The sequence below is a fragment of the Mesitornis unicolor genome, unplaced genomic scaffold (assembly GCF_000695765.1).
Source record: "Mesitornis unicolor isolate BGI_N332 unplaced genomic scaffold, ASM69576v1 scaffold23953, whole genome shotgun sequence".
Classification (NCBI taxonomy): domain Eukaryota; kingdom Metazoa; phylum Chordata; class Aves; order Mesitornithiformes; family Mesitornithidae; genus Mesitornis; species Mesitornis unicolor.
Genome location: NW_010172929.1, coordinates 794 through 11732, shown reverse-complemented (window position 1 = coordinate 11732; position 10939 = coordinate 794). Strand labels below are relative to the sequence as shown.

The 10939-nt window shown below is 35.7% G+C and overlaps 1 protein-coding gene across 1 annotated transcript in view; it reads left to right on the top strand.

The window, feature by feature from the left end:
* The window catches only part of KIF14 (kinesin family member 14), a gene marked incomplete at its 3' end in the record, with an annotated part of 17422 nt that extends 7194 nt beyond the window's left edge, over positions 1-10228 (top strand). Inside the window, exons 7-21 of the mRNA XM_010180561.1 lie at positions 300-330; positions 693-800; positions 1917-2033; positions 2694-2812; positions 3072-3244; positions 3590-3737; positions 3837-3900; positions 4113-4297; positions 5040-5142; positions 5365-5525; positions 6412-6559; positions 7240-7392; positions 7722-7848; positions 9013-9106; positions 10090-10228. Of these exons, the coding sequence (XP_010178863.1) occupies positions 300-330; positions 693-800; positions 1917-2033; positions 2694-2812; positions 3072-3244; positions 3590-3737; positions 3837-3900; positions 4113-4297; positions 5040-5142; positions 5365-5525; positions 6412-6559; positions 7240-7392; positions 7722-7848; positions 9013-9106; positions 10090-10228 (1870 nt within the window). The remainder of the gene's footprint in view (positions 1-299; positions 331-692; positions 801-1916; positions 2034-2693; positions 2813-3071; positions 3245-3589; positions 3738-3836; positions 3901-4112; positions 4298-5039; positions 5143-5364; positions 5526-6411; positions 6560-7239; positions 7393-7721; positions 7849-9012; positions 9107-10089) is intronic.
* Between the last annotated feature and the right edge of the window lie 711 nt (positions 10229-10939).

Sequence of the window (10939 nt, the reverse complement as noted above, 5' to 3'; positions counted from 1 at the left end):
AGAGTGTGCTAATTATTATCCTGAGGCTCTGTGAAAGCTTGTGTGCTCACCGGTAAATCAGACATCTCAGTATCACATAGTTTTACAAAATTGTTGTATCCATGTCTAGCTTGACTTGGCATATTTTCTTTAGTGTATTGCTTTAGTGAAATAAGTGTGTGGGAGTCTCAAGACAACTGGAGCTTTCACAGTATATTTGTATTTGGTCTGTAACTGGGGAAGCGTTTCAGAAGTCAAGCAGCAGGGAAATCTGTAGAAAGAAAAGTCTGAACCCAAACTTTTTTTTCCCTCCACCTTAGGAATGTTGTCAGTTCTTACTCTGATGTCCAGGTAAGAGTTATTTGGTTACCAAAAAGGAATACAAACATTTCTACTTGCTCCTTCTTTCACTGCTGAAAACTAAATTCTGTGGATGTGAAGAAAAAGCTGTACAGACTGCCCAGTAGTCTATGATATTTCAGCTGACTTTGTAAAAGGATAACGAAGACTAGCCCTATATAACAGAGATAAGTAGATGCATACAGGCAAGTATGCATAAGCATGCAAATAACCTCTTCACATGGTTCTCTCTTAAACTTAAGTTTTTGTTCCACCATTATTGAGTCTTTATTTGTGTTGATAACTTTATTTGCAAACATTTTAACTACCCAGAGTAGGTTTTGATTTTACATCCTGGCTTTTATCACTTACAGAGTTGGCTTGAACTAGGAAATAAGCAGAGAGCAACAGCTGCCACAGTAATGAATGACAAGAGCTCTAGATCTCATTCAGTCTTCACCCTTGTCATGACCCAAACCAAGGTATTGCTGGGTATTTTATATCTGTTTGAATCAGATAGTAAAAAGTTGGTTTGTGTGCTGCCTCAAAAATTGTTGTGAGAATATACTTGAAGATGATGAATGAAGCACAGAGCATTTTAACATGGTTTTCTACACAGCAAAACTTGTTTTATTTTATGTGCTTTGAGTAGATTCTGATGCCTCTGTGCTATATATATTTATAGCAGCAATATAAATATGTCTAGACTGGCAGATCTAGGAGTAGTTCCTAGCTTCTGAATGCAAGTTTTGAGATGTAACTGGAATCCAAATAGAGGCCAGACCTTATTTCACATTGCTGCCAACACATCTTAGCTTCTAAGAAGGTTAGGCTATGCAAGGTGGACAGCTGTACTGAGTTCCTGCAGGTGATAGGCTGGAAGATGCAGTTTCTGCTCAAGTTTCAACACAGTTCACTGAGTAAATGTTTCCTTGCTTCAGGATACCTCTCATCTATGTGTCTCCAGGATAGAGGGGCTATAACTCCTCATGTGATTTACAGATGTATAAGAGAGAAAACCTGACTTCTTGAGATGAGCCTGAGACCAGTTAAATTGGTAGAGCTTTTCAGAAGTCTACAGACTGACAGCTTTCCCCATTCACAAATGACTGTTGTTGTTGTTGTTGTTGTTGGTTTAATTGTTTGGCCCAATTTCCTAATTTTCTCCTTCCTTCTGCTCAATATTCTCACCACTAGATTATTTATTTCCTCTATCGGAACTAGTCCTGAGACTTTTTTTGCGCTGACTACTTAGCTGAAGTCTATAACAGCTTACTTATTTCTGTAGGTATTGGATAACCACAACTGTCAAACTTCAGACCCAAACTCTTACTTTACTAATCCGTTTGTCCAGGTTATGCTTATATTCAGCCACAAACAATTGATACTATGGTTAAAAGTCTGATTTTAGTCTCCTTCAAGGGAAGTACCTGAAAGTGTCCTGTCAAAAAGTAAATGGAAATGTCTTTTTGGTGGCTGTTTTTGGTGTTTTGGTTTTTTCTTTTCCTCATGTATTTAAAGCGAACAGCTTGTTAGATTTCCGATTGTGCTCAGGCTTTTTATTTTGGTTCAAATGCAAACATTTTCCTTTTTTCCAGGTAGAATTTGTGGATGAAGAACAATGTGATCATAGGCTTACCAGTCACATAAATCTAATTGATCTAGCTGGCAGTGAATGCTGCTCAACAGCTCAGACCACTGGAGAAAGGCTGAAGGTAAACCAACATTGGCAACCTGTGAAAAAGGACCGATTCCAAAGAACACCTCTAAATTCCAAAGACTCCTCACCTACCAGGCCTCTTGGGCAGGACCTGTAGTTAGAAAAGGATATGTAGCCCTTATGCTTCTAAGTACTGCATAGCATTTTGTCAGTGAGAGTGGATGGCCCTAAGAAGCTGTTTTGACCGTGCGGTATGGCAGGCCAGGTCTTGCTTAGGAGAGCACTCCCCATGATATGCAGACCTAACCATCCTTTAGAAGGAATGCGGAAGAACTGTCCTGTGACATTGCAAATCATGAATCAAGTATTGTGTGGAGTTGGGGCTTGCCCCGTTTTTGGGGATTTACGTGTATACAGTTTCTAATAGGAGACTTTCTTTCAAGCTGCCTTCAAAAGTTTGTTGGTTCTTACCAGTGCTTATTTGAAAGCTAGGGTCTTTGTAATTTCCAAATTAATATTTTTAGGATATTCTTGCATCTTGTTGTTTTGTGTTTCTGTGTCTGTTTTTGTTTTTTAATCAGTGGTATCCTTTAATAGGGTACAGCTGTACCATATGTTGAATAAGCACAATTAAATCAACAGTACATCAACAGTCAATAACAGCACACAAGAAAATACAATATATTATAATTATTTTTATTTTTGCTTTTTGTAGGAAGGTGCAAGTATCAATAAATCACTGTTAACCCTTGGAAAGGTTATTTCTGCACTCTCTAAACAATCTCAAAATGGAAAGAAAACTTTTATTCCTTACCGGGAATCTGTCCTTACTTGGTATGTACGTTTCACAATTTTTTATATGGAAGCAAAGGCTTTCTTAGGTTGTGGATTCCTCTTTTGTTCAGGAGGCATCACTTCCCCTCCCTTCCTTCCTCTCAAATGACCTATGGAGTATTTGAAATAGCTAACAATCACTCTCAAATAAGTAGCAAGACCATAGGTATTTTTTACTTAGTATGTTCAGATTGAGGAGTTTAATTTCAGTTTCAAAGTGGAGGCTGGGGATTGACTTCTACTCTCTTGTCAAATGAAGGTTGTTAAAGGAAAGTCTGGGTGGAAATTCACAAACTGCTATGATTGCCACAGTAAGTCCAGCTGCCAGCAGTACAGAAGAAACACTCAGTACTCTTCGCTATGCAAAACAAGCTTGTTCAATTATCAATATTGCTAAAGTAAATGAAGATGTGAATGCCAAGCTAATCAAAGGTGAGGTTGACATCTACAGTCTTAGTTTTTCACTTACATGTGTGTTTACCTTATTGCTCCATAAGAGCTGTTACTACTAATAATCTATTGCGCTGACTGACCACTTGTCAAACAGGCTAATACAATTTAGGATATCTTTCTTTTAATATTATTCTTCTTTGTGAACTTTTTTTTCCGAAGTCCAGATGATATCTTAGGCTATACTTGAGAACCTAGAATGGGAAAAGAAGTTTCATTTTGAATTAAATAACAGGATTAATTTTCTAGTATCACACTAAAATGTCTAAGTCCTTTTTTTTCTTCATTTTTTTTGCATGTACTGTGTGTCTGCTTTGTCTAATGTAGAACTGAAAGCTGAAATTGAAAAACTGAAGGCAGCTCAGAAAAGCACTCTGAACACTGATCCTGAAAAATACAGACGTTATTTGCAGGAAATAACATCTCTCAGGATAAAATTGCACCAGCAGGAGAGGGACATGGCAGAAATGCAAAGGTCGGACAGACCCTAATGTCTTACTTTAGAAATGGTGAAATTTATATGTTGTAATTTTTCTCCTAATATGTTTTGTTATTTTCCCTTTAATATATTAAGGGCCTGGAAAGAAAAATTTGAACAAGCAGAAAAAAGGAAATTAGAAGATATAAAAGAATTGCAGGTACGTTTTATTCGCTTACTTCACTTTCTGTAGGAGATAGTATAGAAAATAAAACATCAGCAAGCCTTGCAGAAGAATTAGAATAGTTGTAAGATCTGCTTTCCTTAATGCAATTCTTTTAACAGACTACTCTGGCTTCCTAGAAAATTTTAATATAGATACTTAAATATACAAAATAAATTGTTTTTTATGTAGAGCTTTCTTTTATCTAGAAAGCAGGAATTGCATTCAAAATGGACAATCATTTACCAAACCTTGTCAACCTCAATGAAGATCCTCAGCTTTCTGAGGTGCTGTTGTATATGTTAAAAGAAGGAGAAACTTCAGTTGGAAGGTATACACCAAATTCAAAACATGATATCCAGCTTTCCGGAGTGCTAATAGCTGATGACCACTGGTATGTAGTGTTCTTTTTATACATGAATTGAGAGCAGGAAATACTTCTTTTCACCCCTCCTTTTACCTTTTGGAGTCACTTTTCCTTCTGGCAGTGAAAAAATATGGTTTTCTAGTCAGGAAAATAATATTTAGGGATAATTTTTGTACTGTTCAATGATTAAGGTACCTTCCTTCTATTCCCTCTAGAAATCTGTTAACTGAGGTAGTTTAATTTCTTTGTTAATTTTATTCATGTAGCGAAATCTGTGCAGCAATGCTGGAGAAAGACCTGATCAAATGATGCTGTGTGATAACTATTGCATTAAGTTAAATGTAAAAGTGACATGTCTTGACAGTTCTTACTTAAAACCAGAAGTAGAGAGCAACTTGGCCATATTGCAGAAGTCTTGTTTAAAGTGCATTCTATCCAATTGATTCTTGACAAAATTCTGGAAGAAACTTAACTAATCAATTACTAAAAACATGAAAGATAGGGGTATGTTGGGAAAATAAGCATTATCAAAGAAATGCCTAGATGACAAGATAATGCATTATTTTTTTAGCAGATTCTTCTTAGATTTTTCTCTTTCAAATTATAGGTTGCCAGTCATTAATTATGTTGTAACTAAATAGTATGAAGAAAATCCACATCCGGAAAAACAATAGTAGGACTCTAACTAAAACATGAATTTTAGTCTGTGCAGAAACATCATTTGCAATTAACATGAGCAACTGTTATTGCAAGTGTTTCTTTTTTTCAGTGTTATAAAAAATACTGTTGGCAAAGTGAGTATTATTCCACTGAAAGAAGCAAAGACATATGTAAATGGAAAGTGCATTTTAGAACCAACAGTTCTGCATCATGTAAGTAATTGATTTGGTGAAAGTAATGTGTGCGTGTGTGGATTTCTTAGCTTTGTTAATATGACAAATTAAAACTGCAAGTTTTCTTTCAGTGTTCTGGAACCGTAAATATTTGTTTCTTTCTCTTGAATTTCTAGCCCCATCTGTTACATTTTAAGCTCTATAAGTTTGCTTATAAATCTAAAAGTTATATAACAAATTCCCACTCCCCTTTCTCAATAGGGTGATCGAGTGATCCTTGGAGGAGACCATTATTTCAGGTTTAATCATCCAGTAGAAGTTCAGAAACTTGAAAGGCCATCTTGTGGAATTACAATTTTGCATGATGGTCCAAAAGATTTTGAATTTGCAAAGAATGAGCTGCTTATTGCACAGAGAACACAGTAAGTATTGTATCTTCTTGTTCTAAAAATAAATTCAGTTGTTAACGCAACTGTCCAATAAGTTTAAGAAATAAGAAACTTAAGATAATTAATTATTTCACAATATGAGAAAGTTGGAAAGTAGGGAGGTTATTATTAACTCCATTTATAATGGAAATGGAAGTCCCAAACTTGGCTGGAGTGAATGTATCCATCTAAGAGGTCATCACCACAATCTAGTCCAGTTATGAAGAATGTAGACTACTATTAAAGAAACACTGATCTCTACAGGTCCTCAAAGTAGCGTATCTCTTCAGTTGAATTTCTTTCCAAGCATGTAATGAGTCTGAAATTGACTTTTGATGTTTTAGGGAGATTAAAGCCTGAAATGCAAATGCTTTAGGAAAATGAGAAGAACCCAAAGTTATAACCTTGGTCTTTTGTGATGGTGGAGAATTTGAGAGACAGTAAAGTGTTATCTGTAGTTGCTTTGTTCCTGGAAGTTATTAAACTGCAAGACTTATTGACTTAAAATTTACTTTTATACATCTGAATATGATTTAGTGAGTTTCTGTTAGAGTGCTTGATTTTGTGAAAGGTGCTTAATAAAATAAATAAGGAAATCAAGTAGACTTAAAAATTCTGGAATGTCTTCTATCTTTACCAGTGTCTGCATTTTCCCTATGAAAGAAAAAAATATCTCGGTAAAGTATAAAATTTGCCTTGGGAAAAAAAAAACAAAAACAACAAAAACCCCCAAAAAACCAAAACAAACCGAAACAAACCCTCATATTTTTACTGTTAAAATCGGAGGCTCCTGTGATGCTAGAAGGAAAGATTAAAATACCTATGCGGCCTAGAAGTGATTAAAGACCACATTCTAAACGTACGATACGTCCACTTGTAGGCTTGAATCAGAGATTGAAGAGGCACGACTCAAAGCAAAGGAAGAAATGATGCAAAGTGTCCAAATTGCAAAGGAGATGGTTCAGCAAGAACTGACCTCACAAAAAGAAGCTTATGAAAGCAAAATAAAATCACTGGAAGCAGAGGTGGTGAGTGGCAACATTCCATAAAACATATCAGTAAAATAAAACAGAAGCTGTAGTATGGATTTTCTATTTGTTCTTTAGTTGTTTTGGTTTTTGCTGGGAACTTTTGCCTTGCCAAGCCTCATTCTTATTCTCTTATAAATAAATAAAACAGCCTTACTAGCACAAGAAGTTATGAAGTAGGTATGCCCTTCAAAATTATTCTAGGGATTTTTGTTTATTGAATTAGCCAGGAACTAAAATGTTAATCCAGTGTGAATTTGATGAGGATGTAACTTGTATGTGAAGAAAAATCCCTACAAAATCTAATTTATTCTGAGACTTAAATTACTACAGTATTTTAGTTAATATGGCTTTTTTTTCCTTCCAGGTTTGCATGTTGCTTTGTTGTTGGTCTTTTCAATAATTTACTATATATATAAGTTACATAAACAAGTACATAGTGGTAAAACAATAATAATGATGGTATGTCTTATTTCTTAAATGTGCTATATAGAAGATGTAATGTGAGTTTTGTGAACTGGGATGTAATACTTAATTGCTGACACTGGGCTGAGTGGTCCAGAAGGGCTGTATGTTTTAAATGTACTGAAGTGAAAATAAACCTTAACATCTGCCTACGGGATGGGTCAGAAATGCTTTAGCAATGGTATACCTCCTCTCATCTGTCCTTTTCATATTAGAGAGAAGAATCTCGTAAGAAGCAAATCCAAGAACTGAATAATCAAAAAGCTGCAACTAAAATACAGGAACTAGAGAAGGCAAAGCAAAATCTTGAGCTAGAACTACACTTCAATAAGAAGCGTTTAGAAATGGAGACCTTAGCTACCAAGCAGGTAATTAAACCCAACAAACTGTGGCTTGTTTCTGGTGGGTTTTTTGGGGAATTTTTTTTAAATGATTGTAAATTGGTTTTTTTTTCTTCTACATGATCTTATGCAAAAGAAAAAAAAATTTAAGCATGTCAATATATAAGCAAAACCAGAAAACCATCAGAGTTTGAGAATGAAGCATTTCATATCAGAATAGCAGATGTCCAATATAAATTTCATGCTGTTCTGAGAGTCCATAAAATGACAGCAGTCAAAAAATTGCTTAAATAAACAGCATTTAAAGTTTTGGGGTTATGGTTTGGTTTGGTTTTGTTTACCCCTCCTTCGCCCAGGCTCTAGAAGATCATACTATTCGTCATACAAAAATACTTGAAGCTCTGGAAGCTGAGAAGCAGAAGATTGCTGAAGAAATACATACCCTTCAGAGGAATCGTGGAAGTGGGAATAAAACTATGACTAGTATGTATACACATAATGTTGCAAGGGTGATGTTGGCTCTTTTTTTCTTGATGGTCTTGGATTTAGTGGATATGGATCTGGAAGCTTTTAATCTTCCTCTAATGCTTCTCTAATGATCCTGAACAAGAGCAACCTTTTGGCTGTGTTGTGGTTTAACCTGGCAGGCAGCTAAACACCTCACAGCTCCTCACTCCCCCTACCCCACAGTCGGATGGGGGAGAGAATTGAGAAAAAGCAAGACTTGTGGATTGAGGTAAATATAAAGACAGCATAATAGAACAAAAAAGGAAGGAAATAATAACAACAATAATATAATAATAAAATAACTAGAATATACAAAAGAAGTGATACACAATGCAATTTCTCACCACTTGCTAACCAATGCACAGTCAGTTTCTAAGCAGCTGCCCTGGCCAGCCTTCCCTCCAGTTTACATACGAGGCATGATATTATATGATATGGACTATCTTCTTGGCTTCTTTGTGTCAGCTGTCCTTGCTGTGTTCCCTTCCAGATTCTTGGGCACTTCCAGCCCCCACTGGCAGGGCAGTATGAGAACCTGCATAAGTCCTTGTCTTAGTATAAACACTGCTTAGCAACGAATAAAACAACAGTGTGTTATCATTGTTTTTCTCAGCGCAAATCCAAACCATAGCCTTATGCTAGCTCCTATGAAGAAAATTAACTTTATTCCAGCCAATAACAGCACAGGCTGCTATGATCCTTTCCATTCATAAGCTGCATACATCAGACAGTGCTGAAAGGTCTGTTCTAATCATGCTCAGGATGGTTAGCTGGATATACACGTAGTCTGTATTTAGCTGGATTACTTAGAAATTGTTCCCCCATCCAGTTGAACTGGTTAGGCATTAATTCATTGGGGAAACTGAAATAACAGAATTTAGTCTGTTTAGTTTCCCATCTCAGATTAGTCTAATATGTAGTGTCTAGTTTTATGCCTCTATTTCTGAAATACCCTTTGCCTGACCTTTTATAAAGGGTTAACTTGGCTGGGAGGGTCATTTTTTTCCCATTATATTGTGAATTCACAGAATTGTTGGCTAAATTCCATTCAAGTTTTTTGGTTGTGCTTTCTTTTTTTTTTTTTTTTGGTTGCACCACATTGTTTGATCCACTTAATCATTATGTGCTATACTCTTTTAGTTCCACTTAACTGGAATTCTCTGAAGCTATCTGTGATGATCAAAGAGGCCAACACCATTAGTAAAGAATTAGGGAAAAACACTATTTTCTACAGGTGAGTGTCTGAGTTAGCTAATTATAAGGTGGTATTTGTAATTTGTGTGGATTCTGGATGTGCAGTGAGCTGTTTCGTTTGTTTTTTTTCCACAACTTTGTTAAATTAAACACGACAAATCACTTTTCCAAACTAGCTTTAGTTAGGTGTGTAGTTTAGCCTTGCTAGTTTGAAATGTGAATTTCAAATTTGAATTTTAGGTCAAGACTTTAAAGGTATGTCTACAGACAATTTTGGACTGCATGTCCTTCGGAGATGAATCTTCTGATACCCATGTCAATCCTGCTTTTGTTCACATATTATGGTCCTAACTGCATTCCTTTTGGACAAAAGTAAAAAGGGCAATATGTGCCAGCCACTGGGAGGTGTTCAGTTTACAGGACAACAGAAGTAGTTCAAAGTAAAAACTTCAGAACACGCATATAGTGGATATTGAATACTTGGGACCAGCTGTTTCACTTCACAGATCTCTTGCTATGCCATGCTACTTTCTAGTCATAGCTGAAGAGTGTTCTAGAAGTGGACTTGTATACCGGTCAGGTGTTAGTGTGAGCAGAGTTATATTGGAACAGAGGAAACTCTATCATTTCAGAAGATTGCTACAGTAAATGCAGGTAAGCTAGGACTTTCTGGTAGGTGTATGTACTACTGTGTTTTTCAGATGTTGTCTTTTCACATCCTTCAGCAAGAACTCTGTCAGCAGAATTCTGTAGCGTAGATTTGGTTTTGAGTTTCTTGAGAGCCAGAAGTTTGTATGGTAGTATCTATTTCTGTCTCTGAATGCAGGGTTTCCTTTTTTCCTTTATGTAAAAATCATATTAATGGCTACATTAATGTACGTTTTGTGAGATATGTGATGTCTCAAGCACTTTCTGTGTAATCAATTTTCTTCTCTGTATAATCCTATCCACAAGTACCCTGTTTATTTCTGTAATATGAATAATGTTTTTTCTTTTTTTCTTTTAACCTTATTAAATTCTTAGGCATGACAAAATTGATGAAAGAACAGGAACAGTATCTTCTGTTCAGGTGCAGGTTCGTAACATCAAACTGGGAATAGCAACTTTCTGGAGCCTGGAGAAATTTGAATGCAAACTAGCAGCAATGAAAGAACTCTACGAGGTCAGTACCAACTGAAGAAAAACCACTGATAATCAGTAATATCTTGTCAAAGATAAGAGTCTGATAATCATAAGGAGGAAAATATTGGGATTTTGTGGTTTATGTGATCTTAAGAACTAAGACGCGCTATTATTTTTTATTAAACATATGTACACATATTTGTCCATTGGACAGAAAAGAGGACAGGAGAAATTAATTTATCCAGGTCACTTTGTGTACAGTGTAAATTAGCAAAACATGAACTATTTTGTAGTTCTTCTGGCTGTTCAATTGTTTATCTGCTTTAGAGGAAAACTTGACTTTTTAAAGGTATCACTTGAATTTTTATTACCGTGTTCTATCTATTTTTCTTTGGTTCTGGTATGTTAGTTTGCTACTGGCTGTCTGTAGTTTGCTACTGGCATACTGTCTGTATGTGCCTTAGGTTTTTCATTGGGAGTTTTAAAAGGCATTTTCCATCATTTTTTGTTTAACAAACTAACATTTAAGGTATAGATTAATCTCTTTTTCTAATTCCATTGCTTTTGATCAAACTGGGTATTTTTCTACTGCACCTCTCTAAATGTGCAGTTCTTTATTTTGGAGCATATTATACTATCTTTCCTACCAAAGAGGACGATGTAAAGTAGAAGAAAGGAAGAATGGGGAACAGTGCCTACATTTGCACCTACATTTGCTTCTGCATCTGCACAAAAACTGTAACTGTCAGCT